The 16,474-nt window shown below is 30.0% G+C and overlaps 1 protein-coding gene across 2 annotated transcripts in view; it reads left to right on the top strand.

Annotated features, from left to right (window-relative positions):
* Positions 1-16,474, top strand: part of LOC135130681 (uncharacterized) — a 203,592-nt gene that overhangs the window by 154,411 nt on the left and 32,707 nt on the right. Inside the window, exons 3-5 of one of the 2 annotated variants that reach the window (XM_064058117.1) lie at positions 6,799-6,928; positions 15,949-16,155; positions 16,209-16,450. In XM_064058117.1, the coding sequence (XP_063914187.1) occupies positions 6,799-6,928; positions 15,949-16,155; positions 16,209-16,450 (579 nt within the window). Of the gene's footprint in view, positions 1-6,798; positions 7,028-15,948; positions 16,156-16,208; positions 16,451-16,474 lie in introns of both variants that reach the window. The other variant, XM_064058115.1, reaches the window with a different exon arrangement.

The following is a 16,474-nucleotide window of genomic DNA, read 5'->3' as shown; positions in this document are numbered from 1 at the left end:
CTTAATACACCAATCGCTAGGCAGAGAACCAGCATTGAAATAAGTGACTTAGTATTTTTATTAGTTTCTGTTACAATTTGTATCATCTGACATCTCTTCATATTAACATCAAAACTTTCAAAATTAAAAGAATACAACATAACGTTTGATTTTTCTTTTTTGTTAACACTAGAATTTACAATTTAAAATTTTAATTAATTTTGCTAAGGAAAAAAATCACTTCCGCAAAATAAAGCAATTATAAACACGGGTATCCCGTGCCGGTTTTTACACTACCTTCGCAATTCAAAAAACAACAAATTAGAATTTTAAATAATTTTCGACAAATTAACGATTTTATTTATAGCAAAAATGTATACAGTTGCATAATTCTGAGTTGATTTATGTTGCAAAAAATTTCAAAACCTTGATATTAAAGGTGCAAAGAAGTGTAAAAATTGCGACTTAGACACGTGAGTCCCTATTAGTTAAAATTTAGGAACCTAAAACTGATAATTCGCATTCTTGGGAATCTCACCGGACGTCCGTTCGAATTTTTCGTCCTAGGTTTAATCTACACAAGTTATCGCTTTGCAAAGCAAGTAATTTTGTGTCCGGTCGATTTGAAATGTCGCCGAATACACAGAAGATTTCCGTAAGTTTACATTTATCCTCGACGCTTAAAGCGACACTTGAAAAACACCGACACGATCTTTTGATGTAGTTTCGATCGCATTTTCACTGGTAGATTCGATCGAACCAAAGTCGTCCGGTGCTTTTTTGCCCTGATTGTCAATATTTATTGTTTTTTATTGTGAACAGCGTTTTTAACCGTTTGATATTGCAACTTCTGCATCAATTTTAAGTTTGATATCTAAATTTAATATTAATGCGTTAATGCCTGATCAAAAATAACTGTCAATGGATTTTTATTCGTAATTTCCAGTGACCGTGAACCCGAACCTTGCACACATAGAGTTAGACGAACTTTAATAGTAAATTTTTGTTTATCCTATTTGTTTGTTTATAATAAATAATAGCTCATTAAAGTGATGATAATTTACTTTGCGAATGAAATAATAATTGGCGAAACGAGGTTCAATGCAAACGGAAGAGTCGTAAACATTTAACACTTTATAAATAAAAATTTCAAATAAAGTGAGTGATTTAATTAATTATTGTGATTAAATATGATTAGTAAATAGAAAACTGGTCAAAGGTTATTTCGACATCATTTCTTTCTTTGCGAACTGTTCTTTATGATAATCTTTGTAGATTAAAACAAATATAGATAAGTAAAGTAAGCTAAATGATATGCTATACATATGTTTTGATAGTCCATAATTTTTTTTGTTTTTGTCTACGACATTCAACTTTTTTTTTAATGACAATTTATATTTTTATTCATTATCCCCTCCCAAAAAATTGATAACATCTCAAAATTTTGCCGAATAAATAATTTCTCAAATATGAAAAATATTATGTCTGTATGCTTGTGGTTTATTAATGCACGCATAGTTTTAGAATTATTTATACAGGGTGACTCAAAAAAAAATAATAAATGGGGCAATTGATTGTATTGATTAAATCAAAAACGGCTCGCTACATTAGATACATTGCAAATCTTTTAATTTTTCGAAAAATCGGAATTTATTTACGTTTGAGCACTTTTTTGATATCACAATTTTTCATTTTTTATTTATTTTTTTAATCTTTCCATTTTCCAATGTTTCGGTTTCATAATTTTTCCTTTTTTCAATTTTTCATATTCTCAATTTTTAATTTTTCAATTTTTAGTTTCCGCAATTTTTCAAGTTCTTCATTTTTATTTTTCATTTTCCCGATTTTCTAATTTTTATTTTCTCGATTTTATGTTACAATTTTTCATTTTTCCATTTCCTTTATTTTTCAATTTCTCGATTTTCCAATTTTCAAACTTTTTCTGCAATTTTCGGATTTGTCAAATATCCGAATATTTGGATTTTACAATATTTCGTTTTTTCGTTTTTGAAATTTCTGAATTTGTCACATTATTGAGTTCCAATTTTTAGCTTTTTCAGAGTACTTTTTCGTAATTTCATTTTTGATTATTCAAGCGAAAAAAATAATGGATCGAAAAATTGGAAAACTCAACAATTGTGAAATCGAAAAATTATAGAATCACCGAAACTGTAAAGTCGAAAAACTGTAACAGTGAACGATCGAAAAACTGAAAAATTGAATATCGAGAAATTGAAAATTAAAAATAGATTTTTAATTTTTCAGTTTTTCGTTTCTCAATTTTTCAAGTTCTTGATTTTTATTTTTCATTTTCATAATTTTTTAATTTTCATTTTATCGATTTTTACAATTTTTCGTTTATTCAATTTTCAGAATTTTCAATTTTTCAATTCTTGGATTATTATCCAATTTTTGAAACCTTTTTCCAATTTTCGGATTTCTCCATTATCCGATTTTCCATTTTTTCCATTTTGAAGTTTCTCAATTTTTCAAATGATTGAGTTCCAATTTTTAGATTTTTCAATGTTTTCATTTTGTACTTTTTCGTAATTTCATTTTTAAAATTTTGTGATTTTTTCATTTTTTTGATTCGAAAAGTTAAAAATCGAAGAACTAAAAAATTAAAAAATCGAAAAACGGAAAAAACATCGCAACATCGAAAGAGGGCAAAATCGATAAATTTAGCTTAAATAGAAAAAAAAATTATCGAATTGGATACGAGAAAAAACGAATTGTATCGAAAAATTGGAAAACCCAATTGTGAAATCGAATAATTATAGAATCGTCAGAATTGTTAAGTCGAAAAACTGACATTTAACATTCTAATAATTGAAAAATTAAATGTCAAGGAGTTATAAAATTAAAGATCGATGTTCAGTTTCTCAATTTATAATTTTTCAATTTGTTGATTTTCCTCAATTTTTCAAGTTCTTGATATTTCTTTTTCATTTTCCCGATTTTTTCATTTCCTTTTTCAGTATTTTTTCCGATTTCATAATTTTTCGTTTATTCAATTTTTCAAGTTCCTGGAAATTCGAATTTTTAAATTTTTTGCAATTTTCAGATTTCTCAATTATCCGATTTTCCGATTTCTTCAATTTGCAATATTTGAATTTTACAATATTACAATTTTTCACATTATTGTGTTAAATTTTTTGATTTTTCAGTCTCCATTTTATACTTTTTCGTAATTTAATTTTTGATTATTCCATTTTACAAATTTCCAATTTTTTAGTTCCAATTTTTAGTCTTTATTTTACACTTTTTCGTAATTTCATTTTTGAATATTCAATTTTACAATTTTGCAATATTTTCATTTTTTGAATCGAAAAGTTAAAAATCAAAAAAGGGGAAAATCTTAAAACTGAATTGAAGAAACGAAAAATTGGAAAGAAGAAAAAACGAATCGCATCAAAAAATTGGAAAACCCAAAAATTGTGAAAAGCGAAAAATTAAAATCTTCAAATTTGTAAAGTCGAAAAACTGTAACATTGAACGATCAAATAATTGAAAAATTAAATGTCGAGAAATTCAAAAATTAAAAAACGATTTTTAATTTTTAATTTTTCAATTTTTCGTTTTCTCAATTTTGCAAGTTCTTGATTTTTATTTTTATTTTCTGGATTTTATATTTCAATTTTTCGTTTATTCAATTTTTCGCATTTTTAATTTTTCAGTTCCTCGATTTTCCAATTTTTAACTTTTTGCAATTTTCAATATTTGGATTTTACAATATTTTGTTTTTTTGATTTTGCATTTTTTCGATGTTGAAGTTTCTCAATTTTTCAAATTATTGACTGCCAATTTTTACATTTTATGCTTTTTCGCAATTTCATTTTTGATTATTCAATTTTACAATTTTGCAATTTTTTTAATTCGAAAATATAAACATCGGAAAATTAAATAATTGAAAAATCTAAAAAGAGAAGAACAAAAATTGAACTAAAAAAACTAAAAACTGAAATTAAAAAGCGAAAAGAATAATGGATCGGAAAATTGGAAACGGGAAAAACGACTCGAATTGAAAAACTGAAAAACTCAAAAATTGTGAAAACGGAAAATTGTAGATTCTTCAAAATTGTAAAGTCGAAGAACTGTAACATTGAGCGATCGAATAATTGAAAAATTAAATATCGAGAAATTGAAAAAATTAAAAATCGATTTTTCAATTTCCCAATTTTTAATTATTCAGTTTTTCAGGTTTTGTATTTTTGTTTTTCATTTTCCTGAGTTATTCATTTTGGTTTTCTGGATTTTATATTACAATTTTTCGTTTTTTCAATTTTTCAATTTCTCTATTATCTAATTTTCCAATTTCTTCAACTTTCAATATTTGGATTTTACAATATTTCGTTTTTTGATTTTAAAGTTCCTCAGTTTTTCAAATTATTGATTTCCAATTTTTAGATTTTTCAAAGTCTTCGTTTTATACTTTTCCGCAATTTCATTTTTGATTATTTAATTATACAACTTCGCAATTTTTCCAATTTTTTAATTTGAAATGCTAAAAATCGAAATATTCGAAAGGAGATAAACCGAAACGTATCGAAAAATTGAAAAACCCAAAAATTGGGAAATCGGAAAATTGTAGATTCGTCAAAATTGTAAAGTCGAAAAACGTTGAGCTATCGAATAATTGAAAAATTAAAAATCGATTTTTCAATTTCTCAATTTTTAATTATTCAGTTTTTCAGGTTCTGTATTTTTGTTTTTCATTTTCCTGATTTATTCATTTTGGTTTTCTGGATTTGATATTACAATTTTTTGTTTTTTCAATTTTTCAATTCCTGGATTTTCCAATTGTTGGATTTCTCTATTATGTAATTTTCCGATTTTGTCAATTTTCAATATTTGGATTTGACAATATTTCGTTTTTTCGATTTTGAACTTTCTCAATTTTTCATATTATTGAGTTCCAGTTTTTAGATTTTTCAAAGTCTTCAGTTTATACTTTTTCGTAATTTCATTTTTGATTATTCAATTTTACAACTTCGCAAGTTTTTCATTTTTTTTATTTGAAAAGTTAAAAATCGAAATCGAAAAACTGATAAAACGAGAAATTTCAAAATCAAAAGTGAAAAAAATATTGTATCGAAAAATTGCAAAGAAGAAAAACGAAAATTGTGAAATCGGAAAATTGTAGATTCGTCAAAATTGCAAAGTCGAAAAACCTTGACACTGAACGATCGAAAAATTGAAAAATTAAATATCCAGAGATCGATTTTTCAATTTCTTAATTTTTAATTTTTCAGTTTTTTGTTTCGTCCATTTTTCAAGTTCTTCATTTTTATTTTTCGTTTTACTGATTTTTTAATTTTCGTTTTCTGGTTTTTATTTTTCGATTTTTCATTTTTTCATTTTCTTTATTTTCAGGGTTTTCCCATTTTATAATTTTTCGTTTATTCAATTTTTCAATTTTTCCATTCTTCGATTTCCCAATTTTTGAAACTTTTTTGCAATTTCCAATTTCTCTATTATCCGATTTTCCCATTTCTTGAATTTTCAGTATTTGGATTTTATAATATTTCGTTTTTTGTAGAATCTTCAAAATTGTAAAGTCGAAAAACTGTAACATTGAACGATCGAAAAATTGAAGAATCGATAAAATCAAAAAGTGTTAAAATCTAATAATAATAATTTTAATAAATAATTTTAGAAAATGGAAAAATTCTAAAATCGTAAAAAATGAAAACTAGAAAAATTGCAAATCAAAAATTCAAGAAACGACAATTTTAAAGAATTGGAAAATCCAAAAATTGAAAAATTTCACATTAAAAAAAACATGAAATCAGAACATTGAAAAACCAGTGAAAATGAAAAAATTGCAAAATCTAAAACTAAACGTTCTAAAATTGGAAAATCGAAAAACTGAAAAAACAAAAAAAATGAAAAATCGAAAAAGTTTAAATTGAATAAACAAAAAATTATAAAATCGGAGCATTGAAAAACTGAAAATTGTAAAAATAAAGAGAATAAACCGAAACAAAAAATTGCAGATCGAAAATTTCAAGAAATGAATGTTGTAGACAATCCTATGTACAACACCGAATGGGTTTTCCCATTCCTTCAGGTAAAAAGGTTGTAAGCTCCTCCCATTAAAACTTATTTTGTTAAACTTAAGACGTATTTATATTCATTCACTAATCTAGTGGTCGGTATCGTATCCTTTTATTATTCAACAGTAATTATTAATTACTGCTTATTCAGTGTGTGATTAAAAGTGTATTAGTAAAGTTATTAATCGTAAAAAAGACGTGTTATTCATTAACATTCAACCTCTCAAGGTTAAACAATGAAAAATTAGAGAATCGAAAAATTCAAAATTTAAAATCGAAACCTCGGGAAATTTTAAGTCGAAAAAGAAAAATTGCAATTCGAAAAACTAAAGAAACAAAAAGAGGCCGCGGGAGTGTTATTTACGCCACTGGTTTTAACTTAATTTTTTTATAATTTGTCCAAGACGCCCTATTTTTGTCGCTGTACTTCAGGATCGAGGGAAGCTCTGTCGACGTAACTTTCGACCAGTTTTTGTTAAAAGTTAAAAGAAGAAATCATAAAAGTAATACCCTGGAAACGGATTAAAAATATGAAAGTTTTATTTAACCTTGCGTAAATTCTAGAAACATACTTTTTTTTTTCTTAATATTTCTGACGTCTTCATTCGAAAAAATAAAATTTGTAGAATCCGTTTTTATAGTTTGTCTCGTAAACTGGGCACCATAAGTTATGTCTGGCATCCAGTTTTTTGTGAAAATTTCCGATCACGCTCCACAAACCCCTCTAACGAGTTTCTAATCTTAACGCCCTTCTTTGTTCCAGGCGGAGCTCATCCACATGAGGGCCGAACTAGTGGAATCCAAAGCAAAACGAGAACTCCTCGAGCAGGAACTGCACAATTTACTCCTGCAGTTGCATTCGTCGCAGCTCTCTCAACTGCCCGACAGTTTGGGTAATCGAAAACAAGACCCGAACTTTAAACCCGACGTAAATAACATCAAGAAAAAGCTCGAAGCGGAACTCCGGCAAAGTCCCATACGTAATATTAGGAGTGAGTGGCGCTTTCCTCGAGTTTTTGCGTCTGCAGACGACCATCGAGTTAATAAAGCATGCAAATTGCAGTTGCGCAAAATTTCGGCGTCGTTCCGCGGCCGACATGACACGTGTTTAATCAAAAAATTTTATTAAGCGACTTTGCGGGCCTAACACGGGATCCATCGACTCCGCCAATATTTCAACGAGTTTAATAAAGTTATTTCGGCTTTTGTGCGCTTTGTACCATCTCGGGGGCGATAAAGTGGGGCCATATTTTATTTTCGGTAATAAGTCATTGTGTTTGTGGCATTGATACAATCTGTGTGCAGTCAAGGCGAACGCTTGCAGTCTGCTACGGAGGCCATTTTCGGCCTGAATTATGATGGTTATTGTGTAAATGTGTTTTTTGATTTATCTGCATTTAAAAAAAATCCATTAAGCAAAGAGGATGCTTTGTCATTATTAAAATAAAATAAAAAATAAACAGAAGTTCTCAGTCTAGAAGCACTTTCCCGGAATTATAAATCGGATTTTTGACGTGTTCAGTTTTCAGAGCCCGAAATAAATCTAAATAAGACACTAGTTGTTAACAAGTTTCGAGACAATTTTTAACGCTGCTTGTGCTAGAGGAAGATTTTACGACGAATAGAAAAGTGGGTTTTGAATACGAAAAAATATCCTGCACTCCGTTCACCCAACACATAGAAAAAAGCACCTGTTTGAAATTTTGGAAATTTTCATATGCAATATTCGTATATTGATCACAAGTAAACATAAGCAGGTTCGCTGCTCTTTCGTTTAATTTGTGTGCCGGCTATGGATATCAAGGATATTCAAGCGTAATTAAGCGTAATTTTATAGACATTTATTATAGTTTGAAAAGGTCATATTTCTGGCAATTTCCGCAAATATTCGACTTTAAATTAAGTCAAATGGGCAGCGGTTAACATTTGAGTTTTTGTGTTGAAATTTAACACAAACAGTTTTTTCTTTGTAGGTATTTTCGATGTTGTGGATTGTTACATTATGTTCTCTTTTTTAATTTATGGTCCATTTAACAGATGGCTGTTTCCACAACTTTTAGAATGTGAAAAAGTTATCCCCCATTTCGATCTGTCTGAATTGTTTTGTACGTGTCGTTGTTTAATTGACTTTTATTTTTAACTATAACACACTTTTATATCTTACAACAATTCATCGCATTTCGCACATCTCATCTTTCGTATTTCATTTCGCACATCTCAATTCTCATTGCACACATTTCATTTCTCATTTCGTAAGCATCGCATTCCTCATTTCGCACATCTCATATTTCTTATAGCACCCCCAAATTTTATTTCGCCCACCTCCAATTCATTTCACACTTTTCATTTCTCACTTTGCACATCTCAATTCTCATTTCGCACATCGCATTCCTCATTTTGCACATCTTATTTTCCAATCAAAAAATTGTGGAATCGTCAAAATTGTAAAGTCCAAAAAGTGTAGCATTTCAGCATTTTTCAATTTGTCAATTTTTAATTTTTCAAAATATTCGTTTCTTCAATTTTTCAAATTCTTAATTTTTATTTTTCCCTTGTTTCTTCTGATTTTATAATGTTCCCTTTATCAATTTTTCAAATTTTCAATTTTTCAATTTGTCCATTTTCCAATTCTTAAACTTTTTTGCAATTTTTGGATTTCCCAATTATCCCATTTTCCGATTTCTTCAATTTTCAATATTTGGATTTTACAATATTTCGTTTCGCACATCTCATTTTTCATTTCGCACATCTTATTTCTCTTTTCGCATATCTTATTTGTCATTCTGTACACCTCATGTCTCAATTCGCATATCTTATTTTCATTTCACACATCTCGTTTCTCATTTCGTAGAAATAGGATTTCCTTTCACACATCCCATTTTTGATTTCGCATATCGAATTTTTTTTCGCACATCTCATTTTTTATTTCGCATAGCGTATTTTCATTTGGCATACCTTAAATTTTGGGGCCCTTTTTTTGTCTGTTTTTTACCCATTTATGACGCCTTCTTTGGTACATTTTAAGTGATTTTTTGTGGCGCTGTTGTTGACTTCTTTTAGGTCTTTTTTTTCAGTTTTCATATCGCACATCATTTCGCACATGTTATTTCTCATTTTGCACACCTCAAATTTCATTTTGCACCTCACATTTCTCATTTCACACATCTCATATTTCATTTCATATATCCCAATTTTCATTTCCCACACCTCTTTTCTCATTTCGCACATCTAGAAAATCAGAAAAAACGAGAAATTGCAAAATGGAAAAACGGGAAAATCGAAAAATTGGAAAGGAGAAAAAACGAATCGTATCGAAAAATTGAACAACCAAAAATTGTGAAATCAAAGAATTGTAGGCTCATAACAATTCTAGAGTCGAAAAAGTGTAGCATTGAACGATTGAAATTTTGAAAAATTAAAAATCGATTTTTCAATTTGTCAACTTTAAATTTTTCAGATTTTCGTTTCTTCAATTTTTCAAACTCTTGGTTTTATTTTTCATTTTCTCGATTTTTATATTACAATTTTTTCGTTTTTTCATTCCCTTTATTTTTCAGTGTTTCTTCTGATTTTATAATTATTCGCTCATCAATTAAAAATTTTCAATTTCTCGATTTTCCAATTTTTGAAATTTTTCTTCAATTTTCAATATTTCGATTTTGCAATATTTCGTCGTTTTGGTTTTGCATTGTTTCGATTTTGAAGTTTCTCAATTTTCTCATTTCGTTTCGCACATCTTATTTTTCATCTCGCACGTCTTATTTCTCTTTTCGCATAATTTTTATTTCGCCCATCTCATATTTTATTTCGCGCATCTCTTCTCATTTCGCACATCTCATTTTTCATTTCGCATACCTTAAAATGGCGCCTTTTTTGGTACATTTGAAGTGATTTTTTGTGGCGGTGTTGTTGACCTCTTTTAGGTCTTCTTTTGTTTCAGTTTTCATATCGCACTTCTCATTTCGCATACCTGAATCATTTCGCACAATTCATTTTTCATTTGTCACATGTTATTTCTCATTTTGCACACCTCAAATTTCATTTCGCACATCTCATTTCTCATTTCGTAGACCTTAAATTTCATTTTTCATTTATCAATTTTTCAAATTTTCAATTTCTCGATTTTCCGATTTCTTCAGTTTTCAATATTTGGATTTTACAATATTTCGTTTTTTCGGTTTTGCGTTGTTTCGATTTTGAAGTTTCTCAATTGTCTCATTTCATTTCGCACATTTCATTTTTCTTTTCGCACATTTCATTTTTCTTTTCGCACAACATCTCATGTTGCACATTTTATTTATTTTTCTGCACATCCCATTTCACCTCGCACATCGCTTATTTGATTTCACACATCTCATTTCTCATTTCGCATATCTTATTCTCATTTCGCATATCTTACTTTCATTTCGCATATATCGTATTTTCATTTGGAACACCTTAAATTTCGGTGCCCTTTTTTGTCTGTTTTTGAGCCAATTTTCCCAATCACATTCATGGTCCTTTTTTGGCACATTTGAAGTGATTTTTTGTGGGGCTGTTGGCCTCTTTTAGGTCTTTTTTTATTTCTCATTGCGCACATCTCATTTCTCATTTCGTAGACCTTAATTTTCATTTCACACAGCGCATTTCTCATTTCGACAATCTCATATTTCATTTCGCACATCTAGTTTTTCATTTCCCACATCCATTCCATTTCGCACATCTCGTAAAACTAAAAAATTGAAAAATCGGAAAACTGAAAAAACGAGAAATTGCAAATTCGAAAAACTGGAAAGGAGAAAAAATAAATCGTATTGAAAAATTGGAAAACCAAAAATTGTAGAATCGTCAAAATTGTAAAGTCGAAAAAATATAGCACTGAACGATTGAAAAATTGAAAAATTAAAAATCAATTTTTCAATTTGTCAATTTTTAAATTTTTCAAATTTTCGTTTCTTCAATTTTTGAAATTCTTGATTTTTATTTTCCATTTTCTCGATTTTACATTACAATTTTTCGTTTTTTCATTTCCTTTATTTTTGAGTGTTTCTTCTGATTTTATTATTTTATTTTTATCAATTTTTCAATATCTTGATTTTCCGATTTCTTCAATTTTCAATATTTGGATTTTACAATATTTCGTTTTTTCGGTTTTGCATTGTTTCGATTTTGAAATTTCTCAATTTTCTCATTTCATTTCGCACAATTTCTCATGTTGCACATTTCAATTTTCATTCCGCACCTCTCATTTCCCGCATCTTATTTCTCTTTTCGCACATCTCATATTTTATTTCGGCCATCTCTTCTCATTTCGCACATCTCATTTTTCATTTAGCATATTGTATTTTCATTTGGCATACCTTACATTTTGCTGCCCTTTTTTGTCTTTTTTTGACCCAATTTTCCCAATCGCATTTATGACGCCTTCTTTGGTACATTTTAAGTGCTTTTTGTGGCGCTGATTTTTTAGGTCTTTTTTTTTCATTTTTCATATCGCGCATCTCATTTCGCATACCTTAACTTTCATTTCGCACATGTTATTTCTCATTTTGCACATCTCAAATTTCATTTTGCACCTCACATTTCCCATTTTACACATCTCATATTTCGTTTCATACATCCCAAATTTCATTTCGCATATCTTAAATTTTGGGGCTCCTTTTTACCCAATTTTCCCAATTTCATTTATGGCGCCTTTTTGGTACATTTGAAGTGATTTTTTTGTGGCGGTGTTGTTGACCTCTTTTAGGTCTTCTTTTGTTCCAGTTTTCATACCGCACATCTCATTTCTGATTTCGCATACCTGAAATTTCATTTCGCATAATTCATTTTTCAATTGTCACAATACATGTTATTTCTCCTTTTGCACACCTCAAATTTCATTTCACACGTCTCATTTCTCATTTCACACATCTCATATTTCATTTCATACATCCCAATTTTTATTTCATGTCGCACATCTAGAAAAACGGAAAAAACGAGAAATTGCAAAATGAAAAAACGGGAAAATCGAAAAATTGGAAAGGAGAAGAAACGAATCGTATCGAAAAATTGGACAACCAAAAATTGTAGGATCAAAAAATTGTAGAATCGTAAAAATTCTATAGTCGAAAGAGTGTAGCATTGAATGATCGTAAAATTGAAAAATTAAAAATCGATTTTTCAATTTGTCAATTTAAAATTTTTCAAATCTTCGTTTCTTCAATTTATCAAATTCTTGATTTTTATTCTTCATTTTCTCGATTTTCCACTTTTTTGCAATTTCAGGATTTCTCAATTGTCCGATTTTCCGATTTCTGCAATTTTCAATATTCGGATTTTACGATATTTCGTTTTTTCGGTTTTGTATTGTTTCGATTTGGAAGTTTCTCAATTTTCTCATTTCATTTCCCACATCTCTTTTCGCACATCTTATTTGTCATTCTGCCCATCCCATTTCACTTCGCACATCGCTTATTTCAGTTCGCACGTCTCATTTCTCATTTCGCATATCTTATTTTCATTTCACACATCTCGTTTTTCATTTCGTAGACCTCAGATTTCATTTCCCACATCTCATTTTTCATTTCGCATATCGTATTTTTATGTCGCACATCTCATATTTTATTTCGCGCATCTCTTGTCATTTCGCCCATGTCATTTTTCATTTTGCATGTCGTATTTTCATTTAGCATACCTTAAATTTTGGTCCCCTTTTTTGTCTGTTTTTTGACCCAATTTTCCCAATCGCATTTATGACGCGTTCTTTGGTACATTTTTAAGTAATTTTTGTGGCGTAGTTGTTGACTTCTTTAAGGTCTTTTTTTTCATTTTTCATGTCGCACATCTCATTTCGCATACCTTAAATTTTATTTCGCACATGTTATTTCTCATTTTGCACATCTCAAATTTCATTTGACAAATCACATTTCTCATTTCGCATACCTTAAATTTTGGTGTCCTTTTTTGTCTCCTTTTTGATCCAATTTTCGCAATTTCATTTATGACGTCTTTTTTGGTACATTTGAAGTGATTTTTTTCTGGCGTGTTGTTCACCTCTTTCAGGTCTTCTTTTGTTTCAGTTTTCATATCACACATCTCATTTCGCTTACCTTAAATTTCATTTCGCACAATTCATTTTTCTTTTGACACATGTTAGTTCTCATTTTGCACATCCCAAATTTCATTTCGCACATCTCATTTCTCATTTCCCACATCTCGTTTTTCATTTCGCACATCTCGTTTTTCATTTCGCATATCTCGTTTTTCATTTCGCATATCTCGTTTTTCATTTCGCACACCTCAGATTTCATTTCCCATATCTCATTGTTCATTTCGCATTCTTATTTTCATTTCACACATCTCATTTCATTTCGCATATCATATTTTTATTTCGCGCATATATTTTCTCATTTCGCGCTAGTCATTTTTTTCCAATTTTCCCAATCACATTTATGACACCTTTTTTAGTACATGTCACATATTTCATTTTACGCATCTCATATTTCATTTTGCACATCTCAGATTTCATTTCGCACACCTTAAATTTTCTTTCGCACACCTCCAATTTCTTTTCGCACATTCCAGTTCTCATCTCGCACATCTATCTCATTTTTTATTTCGCATACTTCATATTTCTTTTCCCATACCTCATATTTCATTTCGTACATCTCATATTTCATTTCGCGCAATTCATTTCTCATTTCGCACAATTCATTTCTCATTTCGCGCAATTCATTTCTCACTTCGCACATCTCATATTTCATTTCGTATATGTTATTTTTCATGTCACGCATTTCTCATTTCGCACAATTCATTTTTCATTTCGCACACCTCAAATTTCATTTCGCACGTCTCAATTCTCGTTTAGCAGATTTTATTTCTCTTTTCGCACGTCATTTCACACATGTCATTTTTCATTTCGCATATCACATTTTGGCACACCACAAATTTAATTTCGCACATCTTATTTTTCATGCCGCTCATGTCATTTCTCATTCCGATCATCCCATTTCTCATTTCGCTCATCTCATTTTTCATTTCGCACATCTCTTGTTTTGTCTTTTCAATTTCGGCTTTTGAGAAGTTCGTTTGTTAAACTTTTCAATTTATGATTTTTTTTGCCGCTTCAATTTTACGGCTTGAAGTTTTCATTTTAAAATTTTTCAGTTTTTCGATTTTCTAACTGTTAGCACTTTTTAGATTTTGTAATTTTTTGATTTGCTTCAATTTTTCGATTTGCAATTTGTATTTTCCTAATTTTTTCAATTTTCCAATTTGCAACTTTTTATATTTTTCAGTTTTTCGATTTTTCAATTTTTGTTTCTTCAATTTTTCGTTTCTTTTAATTTCTCATTTCTAAAAAAATTTTCGTTTCCCTTTTTTATTCTTTCTTATTTACACAAATTTTTGAGTTTTGGATGTTCTGATTTTATAATTTTTTCTTTTTTTTTCAATTTTTGGAGTTGCAATTTCCCATTTTTTTGTACCTTTAATTTTATGACTTTTATGTTTTTATTTTTAAATTTTCTAACTTCTGAATGTATCAATTTTTTTAGATTTTGCAATTTCTGGAGTTATCAACTTTTGATTTTTCTATTCTTCATTGCTTCAATTTTTGGATTTGCAATTTGTATTTTCTTAATTTTTTCAATTTTTCAGTTTTCCAATGTTCTGATTTCATGTTTGTTCTCTTTTTCAAAGTGACATTTTTCAATTTTACAATTTGCAACTTTTCGGTTTTTAATTTTTTTCGATTTTTCAATTTTTAGATTTTAAAGTTTTCAGTCCAATTTTCGCATTAACTTTTTTGCGATCTGTTTTGTTTTTTTTTTTTTTTTTTTTTTTGTAATCACATTTTTTGGTACCTTTTTTCATTTTGACTCATTTTTACAACCCAGAGCAAAGTATTGTAATAGATCCCATCGAGCGAATGGCAATTTTCATGTTTTTTCAGCGGTTCATGACCCCTAGAGTACGAAAAAATTCATGTCTCCCGTTTCCGTCTCTGTCGTCTGCCGTTTGTGTCGATTGTATTTGACAGATAATCTCTGAAACTACCGGACCGATTGTAGTCAAATTTTATGTGTACATCAGGAAAGTCGTGCAGATGGTGAAGTGCTAACCAAAATTTGTCTAATCGTCCCCATCAGTAATGAAATGATGTCACTTCAAAATTTTACATAGTAAATATTATGTAAAGTTTATTAACTGACATATTCCGACACTTGTAGTTTATGAATCCGCCTTGATTTTAGGGCAAAAAATTTAAATTGTGTAACATTTTACAATTTAACTTTGAAACTGCAAAATCCCATGCTCTAAAATCTTGCAACCTATCGCAAAAAATGTTGTCAATTCAGGGGGAGTACGCAATTTCCCACCACCAGACCCTTGAGACAGCCTGTATAGAAAAGTGTACGTGACAAGTCAGGAAAGTGTCGTCTTTTATTGAAAAACTAACTCAAGCAATAATATCTTCTGAACTCAGTAAAATAAATAGATATAATAAATATTAGTTGAAATTGTAGTTTTCAACACCGATTTCGTATTGGGATTCTTAACTTTAAAACAAGTCTGTGTGACTTTTCAATTATAAAACTTTAATTAAACCTTGCTTTTAGACATATCGCCATCATGCCATTAAGAGTTGTAAAATCCGCCCTTATGCACCTAAAACCCCACCACAATAGCATCCCTTTATTACGCTTTTCCATTATGTTCATTGCGTAAACATAAATCGTAATAATAATCCCCCCGGCAACCCCGCCGGCTGCAGCTTAATTTCAATTTTCACCTGGCGGAATGAAAATTTATCGCTCGAAATAATCGCCAAAAAATAATCCAATATTTCGTCCCCGCCGAGAGCTCCTGCAGGAATAGACCATAAATCCCAACTAAATTCATCCCACTTCAGGACTTCATAATTCGCGTTAATGATTCCTCGCTTTTCCAGTAAATAAAGAGTCCGACGAGCTGAAATTCAGCCCGACCCTGATGGAAACGGCGCAGTGCCGAGCCGAAAACGAGCAGTTACAACTCGAGAATGCAGCTTTGAGGAAATCCATCTTATCGTTGAACAGCGAGGTGTACGGGGCGAAGTTGGCGGCGAAGTACCTTGACAAAGAATTAGCGGGGAGAATACAGCAGTTACAGCTTCTAGGTTGGCGAATTCGGGTGGTTTTCGTATCGATATCAAACGCTGAATTATTGCAGGGCGAGAAATGAGGGGCGACGTTCGGGATAAGTTGTGGAGGCAACTGGAGTCGGAGATTTTGCTGCAGAGGCACAAGACGGTGGTGAGGGCGTGTAGAAGAAATAGTATTTTGAATAATTCGGAGAAGAGTTGTCCCAAGCCCGAAATCGATCCGATTAACGAGCGAACCGAGCATTTTGGGGACATCAGGACGGTGGTGGTGAAGAGAAGCCCGAGCCAGGGGCTGGGGATCAGCATAACGGTAAGTTGGCGTAATCGTTAAGTA

This window comes from Zophobas morio, unplaced genomic scaffold, assembly GCF_036711695.1.
Source record: "Zophobas morio isolate AGI-343-1 ecotype UQ-CSIRO unplaced genomic scaffold, CSIRO_AGI_Zmor_V1 ptg000017l, whole genome shotgun sequence".
Lineage (NCBI taxonomy): Eukaryota > Metazoa > Arthropoda > Insecta > Coleoptera > Tenebrionidae > Zophobas > Zophobas morio.
This window is presented reverse-complemented; position numbering and strand designations above follow the sequence as displayed.